The sequence below is a fragment of the Salvelinus alpinus genome, chromosome 28 (genome assembly GCF_045679555.1).
Source record: "Salvelinus alpinus chromosome 28, SLU_Salpinus.1, whole genome shotgun sequence".
NCBI lineage: Eukaryota > Metazoa > Chordata > Actinopteri > Salmoniformes > Salmonidae > Salvelinus > Salvelinus alpinus.
In genome coordinates this window covers 33,270,225-33,290,856 of record NC_092113.1, presented here as the reverse complement: position 1 = coordinate 33,290,856, position 20,632 = coordinate 33,270,225, and the positions used below count along the sequence as shown (strand labels likewise).

At 43.4% G+C, this 20,632-nt stretch overlaps 2 protein-coding genes across 2 annotated transcripts; one reads left to right on the top strand and one right to left on the bottom strand.

Moving 5' to 3' along the window:
* Positions 1-1,292: 1,292 nt before the first annotated feature.
* LOC139558005 (protein Wnt-1-like) lies at positions 1,293-8,495 on the bottom strand. The gene is made up of 5 exons (XM_071373376.1): positions 7,703-8,495; positions 7,229-7,334; positions 4,480-4,733; positions 3,999-4,264; positions 1,293-3,731 (listed from the first exon to the last, which is right to left on the bottom strand). Exons 1-5 carry the CDS (start codon positions 7,710-7,712, stop codon positions 3,240-3,242), a joined length of 1,128 nt encoding a protein of 375 aa, XP_071229477.1. The 5' UTR covers positions 7,713-8,495; the 3' UTR covers positions 1,293-3,239.
* A 2,647-nt stretch (positions 8,496-11,142) lies between these two features.
* Positions 11,143-17,123, top strand: LOC139557731 (protein Wnt-10b-like). Its single transcript, XM_071372865.1, has 5 exons — positions 11,143-11,345; positions 12,196-12,352; positions 12,856-12,961; positions 13,250-13,713; positions 14,398-17,123. Exons 1-5 carry the CDS (start codon positions 11,272-11,274, stop codon positions 14,953-14,955), a joined length of 1,359 nt encoding a protein of 452 aa, XP_071228966.1. The 5' UTR covers positions 11,143-11,271; the 3' UTR covers positions 14,956-17,123.
* Positions 17,124-20,632: the final 3,509 nt, after the last annotated feature.

The window sequence follows — 20,632 nt, the reverse complement described above, 5'->3', positions numbered from 1 at the left end:
TTTCTCTCTTTCTCTTTCTCTCTTTCTTGCTCTCTCTATCTTTCTCTCTCTCTCGCTCTTTGACTGTCCCTCCAGTGACACTGTCTGTGTTCTCATGGCTGAACCTTCAGGCTGCGGGTCTGTGTTCTCATGGCTGGACCTTTAGGCTGCGGGTCTGTGTTCTCATGGCTGGACCTTTAGGCTGCGGGTCTGTGTTCTCATGGCTGGACCTTTAGGCTGCGGGTCTGTGTTCTCATGGCTGGACCTTTAGGCTGCGGGTCTGTGTTCTCATGGCTGGACCTTTAGGCTGCGGGTCTGTGTTCTCATGGCTGGACCTTTAGGCTGCGGGTCTGTGTTCTCATGGCTGGACCTTTAGGCTGCGGGTCTGTGTTCTCATGGCTGGACCTTTAGGCTGCGGGTCTGTGTTTGCAGGCTGAGTGCAGCTGAGTGCCGCTCAGCCTGGCTGACCCTTGGTAGCTCCTAGCTGTGCTGCGGTGAGCTGGGTTAGGCTAAGGGGAACTAGCAGCGTGCCTTCCAAACTCCTGTGGTTGAGCAAAGGCCTGACTGCCAGGGGGTTTGGGGAGGCTCGAGGGTTTAGGGACGACTGCAGGCTTTCATTATTTATTCTATTATTTCATTTTTTTTTCTCCTGCTTTAAGTAAATGAAGCAAAAAAATGTGGTGCTGTTAAAATCCTATGTAATAGTTAAGCTATGTGGCCTGGTCTCTGGGAATCGGGATCCTTCTGTGGTGTGGAGTGGAGTTTGGGAGTAGATAGGCATTGTTGCAGGGCTGTATGTTAGAGTGTGTGTGCCTGTTGCTGTGTTTTCTAAGTAATGGGATTCATACTGGGAAACCCAAGGATGGTGCCTTCATTCTCACATAGCGTCCCAAACACAGAAATGATATGACCATCATATAACATCAACTGATGAAATGAAAGGAGTTAAGATCCAATATAATACCCTGCCAGTATAATACCCTGCCAGTATAATACCCTGCCAGTAATGTACCCTGCCAGTATAATACCCTGCCAGTATAATACCCTGCAGTATAATACCCTGCCAGTATAATACCCTGCCAGTATAATACCCTGCCAGTATAATACCCTGCCAGTATAATACCCGGCCAGTATAATACCCTGTCAGTGTAATACCCTGCCAGTATAATACCCTGCCAGTATAATACCCTGCAGTATAATACCCTGCCAGTATAATACCCTGCCAGTATAATACCCGGCAGTCAGGAGCTGATTTCCATGCCAACTTCATTGAAAATATTAACTTTATTGTTCTATTATACAATACAAAACAAGCTAAAGCTATATTTTTGAGGGAAAAAGATCTCAAATGCTTTGTTTTACTATTTTACTTCTCTCTCTATAACAGTATCAAACATTCACAGTAATAAATATGTTTGTATTTACATAAATGGTAATATTCAGTGCATGACAAACATGACAAACATTAGTGTTAAGAGAAAATGAGTACGAAATAAAGCAGAATGCTCTGCCAGGTTTCCTGCCCTCCACAAAAATTAAGGAAATAAACAGAATATCAGTTTAACAATAAAACATGACCTGACGTAGGACTAATGATAGCATATTTTCTCTCCTTCCATCAATTGGCTTATGTACGACAGGTGCGCAAGTCATTCTTCCCTAAAATTGCGAGTAACTTCAGCATAAATATATATTTCTATATATATTATTTACAACATTTTGATTCTCTGAGCTGATATACAATACGTTTCCCTTAGTAGTGACTGTATAGTCAAGGTTTTTCCCTCAAAGTCTAGTTCACAGCTAGATGCAGCTCCTATTGAATGGTAAAACCCTCTGTCTGTCCACTGTAAACTTGGAAAGGAAGATGTTGGATTATCTTTACACACTTATCAAGTTTTCCACAGCAGGGCAATGTGTTTAGTCTCACAATTTTGCTCTGGTCATTGCCATTTTAGCAACAGGGTTGCCATATTACAGATCTCACTATTTGGCAGGTCACCCCAGTTTCTTGCAGCACCCCTATCAATCAATCAATCAAGTTTATTTTATATAGCCCTTCGTACATCAGCTAATATCTCGAAGTGCTGTACAGACACCCAGCCTAAAACCCCAAACAGCAAGCAATGCGGATGTAGAAGCACCCCTATCTATCTCCTACACATACATCTAGTTATACTCTCCAATATTCAGTGTATTGATACTGCAGTCAAATGATTCATACATATGATTCCCATAGTGAATTCCAGTTTGTTATAAAACTGTAGAATATTTTTGTGTTATCCTTGGATAACGTCCAGTCCTTTAACGTCAGTAACCATGGTGCAGTAAATCACCGCGGTAACTCCGGGTTGAGGTATAGCGGATTCCAGAGCAATCTAAACAAAGAGGGCATGTGTGGTGAGTTAGAGAGGAAATCATAACGGCTTGGTCCACGTCCAGGACCAAAGTACATAGCAATTGGGGGAGAAGACAGCACATCCTGGGAGATGTACTTCACACAATTGTATGTGAGAAAAGTAGAACTGCAGCAAAAGAAAACAAAACAGTGATGTTTAAAATAACCTCCCTCTTGTTACAGTTCTTCACCGGTTTATGAGAGACCATGCTTGTGGTTCTCCCGCCACAGAGACATCTGTCTGACATTGTGTTCAGCAACCGTTACTCTCCTCCCTCCCCTCTCCTCCTCTGCCATCACATCTCTCTGCCGTGGAGGGGAGAGATGGAGAGGGGACAGAGACACTAGTTGTATCTTGTAAGGTCAGAGAGGGTGAAAGACTCAAATCCCAGCGTCTCTCTCAGACTAATTTTGGTTGTTTATCTCTAGCCACAAATCTATTTCCTTTGTAAGTACTTCCTTTAACTCAATCTGCCTCTGGTCTTGTTACTGGTGTTGGGAAGCCATAGTGAGGATTGGTTTCCATTCCATTCTACACGGTTGGATAGCTACAGCATTGAAATACCCAGTAAGCACACTAACATACTCTGTTACAGCAGGGCGTCAGAAGCACACACACACAAAACACACAAACCCTCCTTCTACACCCTGTAATCAATGTTGTGCTTTTCTCTTTTCTTTCCTCACAAAAAAACATTGATTAAGCTCTAGTACTCCCTGTATTCACTTTTCAACCCCCCAATTACCCCTTTAAGGAGTTAGTCCTTCCCTTCTCTACCACACCATTCCTCTATTTACACACCACCTGCCCAAAGAGCCTGTCCGTTTCCATCTCTGAGCCCCTGTCCTGGTTCTCCTGTGATCAGAGGCACTGGTGTAATGTCTGTGTGCTGGTGCAGTTGAGGCAGCTGACATGGCAGCACCAGTGGAACGTACAGTGACACCTCTCAGTGACCTTCTCAGTCTGAGTTTGGAACCCTCTACCACAACACAGCAGCTCACACCCATCCAGCGCCGGAGACGAGCTGTTACAGGTCCTCCCTGAAGTTCCGTGGGTACCCGTCTTGCCGTGGTAGGTGCAGAAGTTGGGTGACTTCTCAAAGTATACCAGGTCTCTGGATGATGGGGGTTTGTGGGAGGGGTTCTCGGGTTCGAGATGGCTTGGATCGGCACGGTGAGAGGCGCGGTTGGAACCCTTGTTGGCATAGACGACCCGGGACGCTCCGTCGAAGCGGTCTTTCAAGTAGTCCCCCACAGCGCGGAAGCTTGGTAGACGCATCCAGCAGGTACGCACAGTGCATGACCCTGACATGCCATGGCACTTACACTCCTGATGCATCTCTGATGACACTGTCTGGAGAGAGAAGGCAGAAAGGATTACAGATGAAGAAATTAAAATGTGGAAGACGGTGAGCAAAGAAAAGGTGGAAGAACATCAAGAGCAAATAAAACATGGAGGAAAGGGAAGAGGAAAGAAATCTTGGAAGAACATGAAGAGAATAAACATGAAAGAAAATGGATGAAATTCAAAAAATAGGTTGATAACGGATAATCACTAAAGAGTGAGAGAGTGAACATACAGCATGAAGTGCTATTTGTGAATCAACAATGTCTCCTTCACCATTCTCCCTGCCTCGTTGTTGTGTAGGTTAATGAGGTATCGGAGATCCCTTCCTCTCTCACTGGAGTCCACAAACTCCCGACTGAACATCCGCCCAAAGTCCACGTTGTCGCTGCAGCCACCCCAGTGCCAGTCAGGGCCCCCGGGCCCCCGACGACGGTAGTCACAGGTGCATGACTCTATGGCCCCCTCGGAGCAGGAGCGGGCCACCGCATGGGTCACCCCTGCACTCGTGATCGCAAACACAAACGCTGTCTCTCGGCAACCTGACACAACAACAGTAGAAATTCTCTTCAGCGCTATAGAATACAGAGCATTTTTGAATTACGATTTTAAATGTCAAAATCTCAAGATATGTTAAGATAGACTTTTCCCTTCCCAAATGGCCTACTAGAGAATCCAAGATTCCATGACATTCTGTACCAAAACAGTCCACCTGTTGCCTTAGTGAGGAGGCCCAGAAGGACAACAGACAACTCACCACGGTTGACGATTTTGCCAAATATTGCCAGGCTGTGGGTGGTCGGGCAGTTCCAGCGGCGGTTTCTGAACTGCCACTTGCACTCCTTGATGGCGGTGTGCAGGCCGGCTGTGATGGCGTGGAGGATCCCAGGGTTCTGGCGGATGAGGCGACGCTGGCGACGGTTCAGCTGGCCCAAGCTGGGATCCAGTACCAACTGGACGTCCTTAGAGTTGGTGAGGAGGTTTGCAGAGGAGGCAACGTTCACAATGCCCCTGGCAGAGATTAAGAGAAGGGAGGGTGGAATCAGTTAGTCAGAGAAAGAGAAGAGAGGGTGGGATCAGTTAGTCAGAGAAAGAGAAGAGAGGGTGGGATCAGTTAGTCAGAGAAAGAGAAGAGAGGGTGGAATCAGTTAGTCAGAGAGAGAGAAGAGAGGGTGGAATCAGTTAGTCAGAGAGAGAGGAAAGAGGGTGGAATCAGTTAGTCAGAGAGAGAGAAGAGAGGGTGGAATCAGTTAGTCAGAGAGAGAGAAGAGAGGGTGGAATCAGTTAGTCAGAGAGAGAGAAGAGAGGGTGGAATCAGTTAGTCGGAGAGAGAGAAGAGAGGGTGGAATCAGTTAGTCAGAGAGAGAGAAGAGAGGGTGGAATCAGTTAATCAGAGAGAGAGAAGAGAGGGTGGAATCAGTTAGTCAGAGAGAGAGAAGAGAGGGTGGAATCAGTTAGTCGGAGAGAGAGAAGAGAGGGTGGAATCAGTTAGTCAGAGAAAGAGAAGAGAGGGTGGAATCAGTTAGTCAGAGAGAGAGAAGAGAGGGTGGAATCAGTTAGTCGGAGAGAGAGAAGAGAGGGTGGAATCAGTTAGTCGGAGAGAGAGAAGAGAGGGTGGAATCAGTTAGTCAGAGAGAGAGAAGAGAGGGTGGAATCAGTTAGTCGGAGAGAGAGAAGAGAGGGTGGAATCAGTTAGTCAGAGAGAGACAAGCTCGTGCATTTTCTTCTTTCATTGACCTTTAAAAATTGTATTGACCTTTAACAAAAACTATTCGGTTCAAATATATTTATTAATATAGGATTCTGATCATAATGGGTGATGGAAACATTTCATTGGAATTTGAGTATCAGCCACATAAGTAATAACAAACAACTTCAATACAGTCTATTTTATCTGATGTGATTATGGCTGCGATTTATTGGCTGCAGTATGACTGCCATATTGCATTGCCAGCCTACTATATTTATGGTTTCAGTTACTTAGCCTAATTGTTGTGTCTCCTGCAACCCCTTGGCAATCAGAAAGACACATCATTATTTAACTGACTGACCACACTCTTAGAAAAAAAGTTCTGGATAGAACCAAAAAGGGTTATATTGCATGCCTTTCATATGGCACCCCTAAAGGTTCTATACAGAACTTTCTGTAGGGTTATTTGATCAGAACCCCAGGGGTTCTTCTTTACTGAACCAAAATTGGTTCCATATAGAAACCTTGGGTTCCATATAGGGTTCTGTATGGAACCAATTTAGGTTCTATATAGAACCTTAAGGGGTGCCATATATGAAGCAAGCATAGAACCCTTTTTGGTTCTATCCAGAATATTGTGTTCTAAGAGTGCACGGGGCAGACAGTATAACGCGCTCGGTCCAGGATTTGGAACGTTATTATCCCATCTTCAGATAAATATTTCAATCCAGTTTTCTTCTCTCTCGCTGAGTATCTTCTTTCTTTATGTTCTTGTCTTATTGTAGTGATAAGGATTGGTTTAGAAGTCAGACCCATGTCAAAAATAAATAAAAAGTATAGCTTACCCCAGTGGCATTGCAAGGCTGCTATATTCCATAACGAATTATATTGCGGTCTGCGTTATCATTTTGATTATTCAGTTAAATATTATTCATGCAGCTGTTCTCTCTTAATGTCTTTGCAGTGACAGAATGCGTAGTATGCCATGGTCTATAAGCCTACTTAAAATGTGATTTATATTTGTCCACTTAAGCTAGTGTAAGGCACACTATTTCGCATGCTGGCTTTCTAGTTTATAACAAATGTATGCAGACATTGGCGAGGGAATGTATATTTATCCTATAGTTTATCCTATATAGAGTGGAATGTTGAGCATACTTGGAAAATACGACCATGACAATATATAGGACCCTGAATACGACCTGGAATGGAACTGCTCTCTGCCATGAAATAAATCCATATTTAATTTATCCCACATTGGGACAGAATTTTTTTGTCTCCCGTTCAAGCCACACTATTAAAATTACAAGCGACAGAGAGAGGGAGAGGGGGGGGGGGGGGGGGGGTAGTAAATTGAATAAATATGGGCTGCAACCGTTCCCAAAAAAACGAAATCGTTATCATATTGAAAAATAATACTTCCTTTATATCAAAAGATTTAATGGAGAAAGTAATTCCTTTCGATTGAAAACTGGCTAAATCGAGTTAGTTAACCTACTCGCTCTAAATAGGAAGGTGTCATCCTAAAACCCTCAAATCTTAATGGCTTGTGGTTAATGCTTGGTTTTCTAGCAGAAATGAACAGAAATGATGAAGCTGGAGCCAACAATAACACATGATTATTCCGAGCATGGAACAGGCCTAACGGTTTAGTGTCGATTCAGTTGATTTGGAAGCAGAGCACTGCATATTCCAGGCAATACACCATCATACCACGCATTGACTGCTTTGCTGCAGGCTTCGTTGAAATGAGCATTGTTCATTAGGAGGCGCATTTAATTGAATGAATACCTCACACATTAACTGAACTACTTACCACCACCGGCCGCTGTTGTTGACTGCCCCCGTGCCTGAGCGCGAGGAAACCAGCAGGATGCACGCGGCTTTCATCCCCAGAAGCAGTGCGAGGATCCTCATTATGTCTTCAATTAGAATATGAAAACAGAGCAGGCAAATGTCAAAATTCCGCATCTGATTTCCAAGCACTTTGTATATCTGGTTCTAATTATGATAACAATTCTATTTTGAAGCACAAATAAATCTAGGTCTACTAGATATACATCTGTTTGCCTCCTGCTCCCCAACCATGACCCATAAATAAAACTCATCATAAGAATTGATCATGGAAATAAACCAATTATTTTTAGAATGAATAATGAGATCTCGTATTACAGAAGTCCCTCTATTATAAAAGTGATCTATAGGCAACAGGTTTATTCATCTCTCTGATACCCTGTCATTCTCCCATGCAGGTTATCAACGAGCAGGTAATGTATCAACGTGTACTCACCACACCACATTCCAAAGAACGGGACTTTAGAGGGGAAAAAGCAACGAGGAGCCTTTCCTATAATAATGAATCTGGTGAGGAGACAGTCAGACAGAGGAGACAGGTTGCTCAATGGGTCCTTGTCTAGTGCAGCTGAAGTGTCTTTCCAGGCTCGGCTGCAGGATGCTGCGGCTGTTCTCTTTACGCGCTCTACGTCTATCTCTGTAGGGATGCTCTGGACAACAGCAGCTCATTGAGCGCGTGGGACAGTCCGGAAGACTTGATCCCCTCCATGAGTGATAGGCAACACATTCTTTTCTTATTGAGCGCTACAAGAGGAATCAAAAGGGATTTGCTGCTCTCATGTCCCTTTTTTCTGCCCTCTTTTCAATAGGATTGGAAGGAGGGATAGTTAATTGCCTTCATAGGGCACAATGAATAAAGAAAACAAAAACGGACAGAAAGGAGGAGAAAGGAAAATAAAAAATAGCCAAGGCAATCCACCAGTGTAAATTGCACATATTACTAACGGAATCTCACGGTAATCAAATAATCCACCGATTCTTAAGAAATTATGGCTATTAATGCTTGTAGTATTTTCCCACAGGCTCATGCTCTGTCTTCCACATCCAGTCTTCATGAATTAAGTCAAAACACTGAGATGTATGTGTCTGTGTGTGGAGATGTGCTGTGGCTGTGAGTGCGCATAGCCTGGTTTTCTCCTCCCATTTATGATGCATGCGCGAGGTTGGTCGGTGTTACTGTACAGTACAGTTACAGCGGAATATGAGCCATCTAAACAGCACTTTTTACCCGCTGGTTGGATTACTCCCTTAACCGCGTCTCCTCCTTCTTTATCAAACTCTCGTATAGCCTACATTCTCAAGATGTTTTCAGTGGCTTGTCACATTTCTCTGCCTTCTCCTTCCATCAGCCGATATCATACACCGAGTGTACAAAACATGAAGTAAACCTGCTCTTTCCATGACATAGCTTTCACCTGGATTCACCTGGTCAATCTATGATCCCTTAATGATGGCACTTGTTAAATCCACTTGAATCAGTGTAGATGAAGGGGAGGAGACAGGTTAAAGAAGGCTTTTTAAGCCTTGAGACAATAAAGACGTGGATTGTGTATGTGTGCCATTCATTATAAATGAATAAGACCAAAGTTGATTCCTCAAGATGATTCATCAATTTGGGAATTTTTCTTAATTATTCACATTTGAAATTAATCATATTTTTGAATGATTTAGAAGGTTTCATAAATGTCACCCAAGAAGAAAAGCTAATTCCCAAAACATCTGGCTTGCAGACCGCCCTCGACGCATGTGGCTTGTAATCGTCAGCCACATTGCGGCGTCTCCTCATCTACTACAGACTGGGTGGAATATGAGCAAATATGCCCCATAGGCCCATAGACAGACAGTTAATTGAAATCAGGCTACATAGTGTCCTTATTCTGTCCTATCTGTTTCTGTATGTGGTTGGAGTTAAGTTTCTTGTTTAGGTATCTAGGATCAGCCACAAGGAATTATGGCATTTGATAATTCTCTCCCAGCTAGCACATAACATTCTGAGAACCATATGTTTCTTAGAGAGCTTGGTGAGAGCATGGTTGTCCTATGGTTATTTTGCATAAAATCTGCCCACAACTTTCTCGGGAATGGTACAAGATAGTTGCCCGTCTTTGGAACATTCTCAGCACAAGGCATTGTACTTGACAAAAAACAAACATTATTTTGTTCTTAATTCATTACTTTAACGTTCTGTTAAAGGAAACATATGACTTTGTTCCCACAAACTTTGAAACCAAAACACACGTTCCCACAACTCCCAAAGAACCAAACGTGCCTAACCCCCCCCCCCCCCCCCCCCCCTCATGGTTTAAGGACATGATAGCAGAAGGAAGGGTTATTTTGTCGAGAGGATTTAATGAGGGGTATCCTACGTCATTTATACTCCCGCTTCTTAAAGTTGCTGCTCAAACAGGCTTCCTGGGGCGCTCATGCGACACCGAGCAGATTAGAGCCCGCAATCCGGATAAAGCGACGCCTTTTATGCACAAATCAACTTCAAATCACATTTTAAGCCACTTAGATATACATGACAAGCTAGAATGCTAATGCACTTTTCATTGCCGGAGTTTAGGGAATAGAAGGAGATTAAATGAAGAATTGGTGTCACTATGTGAACCGGCGGCGGTTAAGGGGGGTTTTAACTACATTTAATGAAACTACATCACACAATTTTATGTTATAATACCTAGTTATTTGGAATGGTGAACAAGGATGAAATGGAATTCGATAGTTTATCTGGATGTACCTGTTGATTAAATTATAATTGTATTATGCCAAGTAACTAATTATGTGCATGATATATAAAGCCTATTTGACTTCATTTCCATTTGAGTCAACCTGAGGGATATCCCATGGGCAGTACATATCAAACACCCTAAACCAGCTGGGTGGAAACCTTTATCAGAGGCCACAGCATCTCATCTGGTGCGTTTGTCATTTCTTGGGAAGCTATAGTCTCCAAAGGCTAAAAGACAGACAAGAGGATGGGTGTTATTTTGGCACAGACATGTTAAAGGAAACTTGCCAAACGTAAAAGACAGAGAGAAAACATTTTTGGTATTGTGCGACACTTTCCTCTAGGAAAAGTTATGAAGCGTGAAAATATCAGTTTATCAAACAAGTCGAAAACTGATGAAGTGTGACAATAAACAATAACTTATTTGAACTTTAAGTCAATTGTACTCAAACTTTGATGACTTGTTTGCAAATTACTTTAAAGATAGCCTCTCCTTACTGTATGGAAAGGGTTTTATTTCATTCGCTGAAAAAAAAATATCAAACTGTTATGGAATGATGAAGTTGTTTCAAACACAACAATAAAGAACAGACGAGCTGATTGAGGTGGAGGAAGGGAGAAGGAAGAGGGGTAACAGATGACTGTTTACCCAAGTATCATTGGAGCGCTGCGAAGAGAGCCGCGCGCCTGCCTGCTGCTGCCTCTAGCTCCCTGTCGTACAGTGGAACCAGCAGCAACCAACCAATCCCCTCCCCCCAACACTATAGTCATTTATTTCCTAGACATATCTGGAATAATTTTTCTCTTGGGTTTCATCTGAATACATCCGTTTTCTGTCAGTTGTATCCAACAAAATAGTAAACATCCATATCAGTGATGATACATATACAAGTGTGTTCTATTATTATATGGTAGTACAATTTCTCACTCACAGATGGTGATGCTGGTGAGGAAAATGGTACCTGCACGAAAAATCTTTGGATATGTTGTGACACTTATTGGCTATCGGTCAAATTCACATAATGGTTTGTCAACTGTTGATGCTTTTCTCAGAAGCTCAATACTTCGAAAACAACCGCCTGTAGCGACATCTCCCCTCCCTTATTTTCTCTCCCCCTCCCCTTCACGTTCGCCCCAAACTATTCTGCTCTCTTTCTTCATTCCTCGTTCTGTTGGAGGCACATCGATAATCTACTCCACTCTTGTCCAATTTTTCTTTTAATCGATTTTCACACCAGTGTTTTAATGTCACGTCGGGAAAGACGCTTACCAAAATGGAGACATCACATAAATTCAGTTGGGACCTTGTCCTGATTTTGGCAGCGGCACTTACGTCACCTGCAATCACGTAAGTAGCCTGAGAGAGTGATGAGAAGTTGATAAAGGGCTGATGATGTTCTATGAGCATTCCGGGGATGAGAAATAATTAAAACGAAAAGTTAAGTCAGAGGAAGATTTTGTTAAAGTTACTGATATTTCCTTGAGGTTGATCTAATATTATATTTTAGTTAAATAACTTGTTGGTGCACATGTTACAATGCCTTGATGTCTGCGTTCAACTCTGTCTCACTAACATGCCTATTGCTGCCTGCTGTTACCGCTGACATCACGATTTCAAAATGTTTCTTTGTTTGTAACCGTGTAATGACACACACACACACACACACACACACACACACACACACACACACACGCACACGCGCACACACACACGCGCACGCGCACACGCACACACGCGCGCGCACACACACACACACACACACACACACACACACACACACACACACGCTAATCAGAACCAACAGTTGGAAGACTGAATGATTAAGGACATGCAAAACAGAGATGGTTTAGTAACAATGCCATCCAGGTTTCTACTGCACACTTTTTTACAATACTGTGCTTCACTGGAACTTGTGTAACTTAAATGTAAGTAGTGAATATATGTAAATAGGCCTACTGTAGATACAGTATGATGGTAATCCCAGAGATAATAATCAACATTCTATTTCCTTGAAAATACATATTTTCCCAGAATTTAGCGTTAAGCTGCGTCAGCAAATACTTTTCTGTGAATGTTCATTTCATTACATGACACTTTCATTCTTAGACTGAGGGTCGGAGCAGGCACTTCACAGATAGATATTGCTCTAGAGTTGACTGATGAACCCTGTGCCACCTCCACTGTATCCTCACCTCAGGGTGCTGTGTAATGACATCCTGGGTCTGAAGGTGGCAGGAGATCCAGTGCTGACCCCTACCTCTGTCTGCCTGCGGCTGGCGGGCCTGAGCAAGCGTCAGATGCGTCTGTGTGTTCGGAGCCCCGACGTGACGGCTTCAGCCCTGCAGGGCATACAGGTCATAGATAGATATATATATAATACAATGAATTGTTTTATACAATATTTGACCATATTTTATCAGGGCCTGGAATGAAGATTCATTTTAGTCATGTTGCCAAACCGGGCTATCTGTATTGTGTCCCACCCACCACCCACCACCCGCCAACCCCTCTTTTACTGCGACTCTCTGTTCATCATATATGCATAGTCACTTTAACCATATCTACATGTACATACTACCTCAATCAGCCTGATTAACCGGTGTCTGTATGTAGCCTCGCTACTTTTATAGCCTCGCTGCTGTATATAGCCTGTCTTTTTACTGTTGTTTTATTACTTTACCTACCTATTGTTCACCTAATACCTTTTTTGCACTATTGGTTAGAGTCTGTAAGTAAGCATTTCACTGTAAGGTCTACACCTGTTGTACTCGGCGCACGTACAAATACACTTTGATTTGATTTGATTTGAAAATGCCAATGTCCATTCTGGTGGGGTATTTATTTCTGTGCATCCCAGGTGGCCATCCACGAGTGCCAGCACCAGCTCAGAGACCAGCGGTGGAACTGTTCTGCCCTGGAGAGCCTCAACAAGCTGCCCCACCAGAGCGCAATCCTCAACAGGGGTGAGAGAGACACAGGGGCAGAGAAAGATGGAGGGTGGACATGCAGACAGGATATTGTCCATGTGATCTGACCAGAAAAAACTCCAGGTCCCTGGTCAGGAAGACTTTTAGGCCCTATAGGTGGGGATAGTGGACAAAAAAAGGATGCTGACATAAAAGCATTTCTTTGCATGTTTTCTTTTATAGAATAAAAATAATTAAAGGATATGAAGCTTCCCTGTGGTATCTAGATTATACCCAGTATGATAACATCATGACTCTGATGTGTCTCTCTCCGCTCTCCCACAGGCTTCAGGGAGACTGCCTTCTCTCTGTCCCTGTTGGCAGCGGGTGTGGCACACTCCGTGGCTTCTGCCTGCAGCCTGGGCAAACTCCGTGACTGCGGCTGCGAGGCCAAGCGTCGCCTGGACGATGACAAGATCCGTCTCAAACTCACCCAACTGCAGCTGCAGACCCTACAGAGAGGCGGGGCCAGAGCGGGCATGGGAGGGGGCGGGGGAGGAGGCCCCCCCGCCCCCCAGGATTTCAGAGATGTGCCAGCCAGCCAGCGTTCTGGTTCTACCCACCCCACCTCCCTCCTCAATCCCCTGCCAGAGGACTTCAGCCCCCAGCAGGAAACCTGGGAGTGGGGGGGCTGTAGCCATGACACCCGCTTCGGTGAGAGATTCTCCAGAGATTGGTTGGACTCCCGGGGGACTCCGAGGGATATCCACGCCCGCATGAGGATCCACAACAACAGGGTGGGCCGACAGGTGAGCAGAGACTCTGACAGATAGGATTCATCTGTTGTATTTTTATCAAGATGATAACTGCAGATAGGATTCAGGCTCTCATTTGGTGAAGGTTTCGCAATAGAATTCATCAAGTTTTCTAACATTCATGTAATTTAATAATGAATTGAATGAATTAGTTATAAATGTTTATTACAGATTCATAAACAATCAATAAAATATTTATTAAACACGTATGAACCATTTTAAAGCTGCAATATGTAACTTTTTAGGTGACCTGACCAAATCCACATAGAAATGTGTGTTATAGATCTGTTATTTTCATTGAAAGTGAGTCTAAGAATTGGTAGATCTGTTCTATGTCTGCTATTTCTATGCTTCCCGTTTTTCAGTTCGATTTTTTTCGAAATGTACTTTCGGTTTTGTACACCAGCTTCAAACAGCTTAAAATACAATGTTTTTGGTTATGGAACATATGTTTCACAGCAGTTTAGATGGTACAATGATTCTCTATGCTATTCTTGCTTGTTTTGTCACAGAAACTGAAATAAGGCAAACTATTAGAATTTTAGCAACCAGGAAATGGCTCAGCGATTTCGGCATAGTGTATCTTTAAATACATTTATAATTGTTACCCTAGTACATTGCAATCAAAAGCCTTCTATACTTCTATGGATAGTGACATGATTGTTTCCCCCTGCACAGCTTGTGACTGACAACATGAAGCGGAGGTGTAAGTGCCACGGCACGTCAGGCAGCTGCCAGTTCAAGACCTGCTGGTACGTGTCTCCTGAGTTCAGGCTGCTGGGTTCTCTGCTGAGGGATAAGTTCCTCTCCGCCATCTTCATCAACTCCCAGAACAAGAACAGCGGGGTGTTCAACCCCCGGGTCGCAGCTGGCAATGGAGCCTTGAATGGGGTTAGGAACGGGGCCGGAGTGGGGTCCAGATCTGGGTCTGGGGGCGTGGGTAGCCCAAACAATGTGGGTCGGCGGAAGCCGAGTGTGTCACGGGAGCTGGTCTACTTTGAGAAGTCTCCAGACTTCTGTGAGCGGGAGCCGTCCCTGGACTCCTTGGGCACCCAGGGACGGATCTGCAACAAGACCAGCCACAGCATGGACAGCTGCGGGTCCCTGTGCTGCGGGAGAGGGCACAATATCCTGAAGCAGACACGTAGTGAGAGGTGCCACTGCCGCTTCCACTGGTGCTGCTACGTGCTCTGTGAGGAGTGTCGAGTCACTGAGTGGGTCAACGTTTGTAAGTAGACCAGTAGCCTCCTGTACACATAAACCGACACAACTAAACCTTTCATTTGGTATATGGGTAGACGAGGCCCATCCAGGACTCTTACTTACTTAATCATCTTAATGCTTTGGGACGCATGGGGCCTCCACAAGAGAGAAAGAGTGCTACTATTTCAAGTCAGCACTAGCAGCCATCTTGGTAAGGGTTCCTGGTCAGACCACAGTCTTTGATGTTCTTCTCAACTGTCCTCCAGGTTTCTCCTGGACATTTTCAGGACACAGGATGGCAAAATCGAAATCCACCCTTTAACTCTGTCCAATGTACACACATTCACCCAACCAAACCTTTCATTTCAGTGTTTGTGTTTCTCTTTGCGTCAGTTAAGTCTCCCACAGAATCGGTTTATCCCCCGCTTCTTCTTCTTCTCCTCTTTTTTTTCTTCTTTCCATCATCTGGGATCTATTTTCCCTTTGTTGCCTGTTGTTATTCTCAAAATGCCAAGTCAGAGATTGAAGACGAGGTGACTCATGTCATTTGTCTTTCTTTCCTCGGTCTGTTTGGATGCAGCTCTTTCAGCCATGATAATCAGAATGCCCTGGACCCCATCTGCTGTTCTGTTCTGCGCTCCCCTGGTCTCTGTTCAGAAACAAAGAACACTCAAACAGCAGTAAGGCATTACTATTTCAACTAACTAATGCCTAGGCTACTATTACAGTGTACAGTTTTTGTGTACATGAAAAATGTATATTATTTTGGTGTGTGAATTTATTTAGACTCCGTTGCTTGGCATCTGCTGTGTGGCACCAGTTTATGAGAGGAACATATGAGGCCCAATGACTGAGTGTTTCTCTGCTCAGGATGGTGAAATTGAGCTGAAGTCGTAATAGTCAGCAAAGCCTGAACACAACAGTGGGACGCTGGAAAACAGACAAGTCATGTCACGTGTTCTGATATGGAATGTGGTAATGAACTCCAGAGGACGATTATACTCATTGAATATTTTGCACCTGCACCTCAAGACCAATGGGTTTCAATTCTTTAATTCCAATTCTTCATTGCATGAACCAGGAGGAACTAAGGAAACAGAACTAAAGAGAACCAGGCATGATAGTTCCTCAACGTGTTTCCACTACCAACGGAATCAGAACCACAAGTCATCTAGTGGGGACAGTTTTTTTCTGTCCATGGATTTTCTTGGAGAAGGAAACCCATGTCTGGCTCTTGGTTGAGGGATGTTTTTGATCTCTCTCCATACTGAACTGCAGGTCATTTAGGGAATACTGCACCTAGAACTGTAACACTCATAACCAGGAAATGACCACACACACTGTATTATTGCTGTTTCTTTTGTTTTGTGATTATGTTTTATTTAGTGAATCAATATAATTATTATGTCACAAATATGCCTCTACTTATTGTTGCCGCACGGAAATTGTCTCATTCCATTGTGAGAACAGCGGTGATTATAGGTCTCTGCATTTCTGATACGTTTCAATGCTATGAAACGTGTGGGAAGGAGTGTATGAGTGCCCACTTTGAGAGAAAGGTAGAGAATTGGCACACATGGATTGAGTATATCAAACCCAGGCAAGGCATGCTCTATTCCCATGACCTGGATTAGGGAGCTGATGGTAAGGTGGGGTGAGGTGTGGGAGGGTTGGAGGGATTGGGCATAACCCACTTGGAACAAACTGGTTGAATTAACATTGTTTCAACGTAATTTGTCAACATATTGTGACGTGGAATCTATGTGGAAAATACAGTTGATTTGAAAAAAGTACCTTTAAAACAACATCAGTAAAAAAACGATATGCTGGGAAGCACCTCTTAATGGAGAGTGGATCTGTCTGCATCAGGAGTCTCCAGCCTTTTCTAGCATGAGAGCTACTAAAGAAAAATGAAACATGTCACAAGCTACAATTGTTTTTCTTTTTTTTTCTATTAAATAGGCACTTTCTCCTCCTCTCCCCCGCAACTCTTCCCCTGGTCCTTAGTGTACAAGAGAAAGTAGTGCACTATGTTGTCAACTCTTCCCCTGGTCCTTAGTGTACAAGAGAAAGTAGTGCACTATGTTGTCAACTCTTCCCCTGGTCCTTAGTGCACAAGAGAATGTAGTGCACTATGTTTTCTGCCAATATGCCTGGTAAAATAATGGTTAATAAATGACTAAGGTGTGCCCTATTAAAATGTGTGCTTTCCCCCCCCCTAAACTCTCTTTTATATTTTCCCAAATTATGTTCTCGCAGTTTTATTTTTTCCTGTTCTTAGATTTTTTCACTCTCAAAATTACAATTGTTTATAGAGAAAAAACACAGTTGGATGTTCTGAGCCCATGTCAATTGTCATGGTCGTTATTAGAGAAGGACCAAGGCGCAGCGGGATTACAGTGCCACATAATTTATTCAAGTGAAACTATAAAACAAAACAAGAAACAAATAACGAACCGTGACTACAGAGGTGCTACATACACTAACTCAAAATACAAAATACAATATCCCACAAAACACAGGTGGAAAAAAGGCTACCTAAATATGATCCCCAATTAGAGACAACGATTACCAGGTGCCTCTAATTGGGAATCATACAAAATCACCAACATAGAAAAACAAAACTAGAACCCCACATAGTAATAATAACTAGACTAACCCCCCAGTCACGCCCTGACCTACTCCACCATAGAAAATAAGGACTCTCTATGGTCAGGATGTGACATCAATGCTTAAATCACATCAGAAGACAATTTTTTAGGTCTGGAAGAAAATGAACACATTTCTTTCAATGTAATTTTTGAGTATAATTCCCCTTTAATTGCGCACCTAGCCATTTAATTCCGCACATCAATGACCACATTTTGAGGTTACTGTAACTATACATTTCTTCTTATGTATTCATATAAAGCACGCATATTCAAGATAGCATGCATAGGTCATCGCAAGTTTGTGGAGATCTTCACAATAATCTGTGCAGAATCTAGAACGGCATTGATCATTTGAACCATGTACTTTTAATGTAATCTCAACTACCATCCAGGTCATTTGGTTCAAGTTGAACGTTTTAATGCCACATGCACAAGTACAGTGAAATGCCTATCTTGCCAGCGCTAAATTCAACAATGCAATAATCAATAACAATATAATACTAAAAATAACACAAGGTAGAACAAAAACACATAAGAAATTTAAAAACGAAATAAGAAAAACACAAGAAGGTAAGTAAGTAAGTACGTCTATATACGGGGTCAGTTCCAGTACCACATTTACAAGGTCAGGATCCCGGAGTCGCCTCTTCACTTTTGACGTTGAGACTGGTGTTTTGCGGGTACTATTTAATGAAGCTGCCAGTTGAGGACTTGTGAGGTGTCTGAGTGACCATCGGGTTCTTGGTCACCTCCCTGACCAACGACCTTCTCCCCCGATTGTTCAGTTTGGCCGGGCAGCCAGCTTTAGGAAGAGTCTTGGTGGTTCCAAACTTTTCCATTTAAGAATGATGGAGGCCACTGTGTTCTTGGGGACCTTCAATGCTGCAGACATTTTTTGGTACCCTTCCCCAGATCTGTGCCTCGACACAATCCTGTCTTGGAGCTCTTTGGACAATTCCTTCGACCTCATGGCCTGGTTTTTGCTCTGACATGCACTGTCAACTGTGGGACCTTATATACGACAGGTGTGTGCCTTTCCAAATCATGTCCAATCAATTTCATTTACTACAGGTGGACTCCAATCAAGTTGTAGAAACATCTCAATGACGATCAATGGACACAGAATGCACCTGAGCTCAATTTCGATTCTCATAGCAAAGTGTCTGAATACTTATGTAAATAAGGTATTTCCTTTTTATATTTAATACATTTGCAAAAATTGCTAAAAACCTGCTTTTGCTTTGTCGCTTTGGGGTATTGTGTGTAGATTGCTGAGGATTTTTTTTATTTAATCAGTTTTAGAATAAGGCTGTAACGTAACAAAATGTGTAAAAAGTCAAGGGGTCCGAATTCTTTCTGAAAGCACTGCATAGGTGTAAGGTGACAGGTGTCTTTACATGACAAAGACTGACCAGGTGAATCCAGGTGAAAGCTATGATTCCTTATTGATGTCACCTGTTAAATCCACTTCAATCATTGTAGATGATTGAGGCAATTGAAACATGTGTGTGTGTGCTATGTGTGTGTGTGCTATGTGTATGTGTGCTATGTGTGTGTGTGCTATGTGTGTGTGTGCTATGTGTGTGTGTGCTATGTGTATGTGTGCTATGTGTGTGTGTGCTATGTGTGTGTGTGCTATGTGTGTGTGTGCTATGTGTGTGTGTGCTATGTGTGTGTGTGCTATGTGTGTGTGTGCTATGTGTGTGTGTGCTATGTGTGTGTGTGCTATGTGTGTGTGTGCTATGTGTGTGTGTGCTATGTGTGTGTGTGCTATGTGTATGTTTGCTATGTGTATGTGTGCTATGTGTGTGTGTGCTATGTGTGTGTGTGCTATGTGTGTGTGTGCTATGTGTATGTGTGCTATTCAGAGAGTGAATGGGCAAGACAACAGATTTAAGTACCTTTGAAAGGGGTATGGTAGTAGGTGCCAGGCACAACGATTTGAGTGTGTCAAGAACTGCAATGCTGCTGTGTTTTTCGTGCTCAACAGTTTCCTGTGTGCATCAGGAATGGTCCACCACACAAAGGACATCCAGCCAACGGCAGGCTAGTAGTTGAAAATGGGTCATTGATGAAAGAGGATAAAGCACGCTGACACTAATTGTGCAGAGCAACAGACGGGCTACAGTTAGTCAACTGACGGTCCAGTACAACGTTGGTGCCCAAAGACCCATAAAAGAATAAACTCGTTGTACCTTGACACGAAGGGGGTGTGGCAGCCGACCACCTCACATAGTTCTAGTTCTTTCAGCAAAAAACAAGAAACTGCGCTTGCAGTGGGCTAAGGAGCGAAAACATTGGACACTGGAGAATTGGAAAAATATTGCCTGGTTTGATGAATCTTGGTTCCTGCTGTTTCACGCTAATGGGAGGACTAGGGTATGGAGATGAGTACTGTACATGCATCCATCATGCCGCATGTCAATATTGCAGGCTGGAGGTGGTGGTGCATCCCTTCATGGCAGCAGTGTATACATCTGCACATTTATTTTTTCAGCAGGATAATGCCACAAGAATTCAGTTTACTGCAGTGGCCTGCCCAGTCACCACATCTCAATCCAATTGAGCATCTGTGGGAGGAGGTGGAACAAGCTATTCGGAGTAGAGATCCACTACCAGCCAATTTGACACAACTGTGGGAAGCATTGGGCCAGTCAACATGGGCCAGCATCCCTGTGGAGACCTTGTAGAGTCCATGCCCCGACGAATTGAGACTGTTCTGAGGGGGAAAAGGGGGGGGGTAACTCTATATTAACAAGGTCTTCCTAATGTTTTGTACACTCAGTGTACAATAAACAGAGTAGCAGCAGAGTATATAATGATTGTATGTGAGTGGGTGTGCGGGTGTGTAGAGTCAGTATAAATGTATGTGCGTGTTATGTGTGTGTGAGCAAATGATGGAGTGAGTGTTTGTGTGTTTGGTGGAGTGTCAGTCAGTGTAAAATGTGTTGGGCCCTGTCAGAGTGCAGCCATTGTAGCCATTTTGTTAGCTATTTAGTTAGCTATTTAGCAGTCTTATGGCTTGGAGATAGAAGCTGTTCAGGAGCCTGGTGGTGTCA

Excerpts from the sequence above, each read along its gene's own strand:
- LOC139557731 (XM_071372865.1), top strand. The coding sequence starts at position 11,272 with ATGGAGACATCACATAAATTCAGTTGGGACCTTGTCCTGATTTTGGCA. Across the intron at positions 12,353-12,855 it reads CAGCCCTGCAGGGCATACAG|GTGGCCATCCACGAGTGCCA; the intron begins GTCATAGATAGA and ends TGTGCATCCCAG. Across the intron at positions 13,714-14,397 it reads ACAACAGGGTGGGCCGACAG|CTTGTGACTGACAACATGAA; the intron begins GTGAGCAGAGAC and ends CCCCCTGCACAG.
- LOC139558005 (XM_071373376.1), bottom strand. Across the intron at positions 4,265-4,479 it reads TGGCAAAATCGTCAACCGTG|GTTGCCGAGAGACAGCGTTT; the intron begins GTGAGTTGTCTG and ends TTGTTGTGTCAG. Across the intron at positions 3,732-3,998 it reads ACAACGAGGCAGGGAGAATG|ACAGTGTCATCAGAGATGCA; the intron begins GTGAAGGAGACA and ends TTCTCTCTCCAG.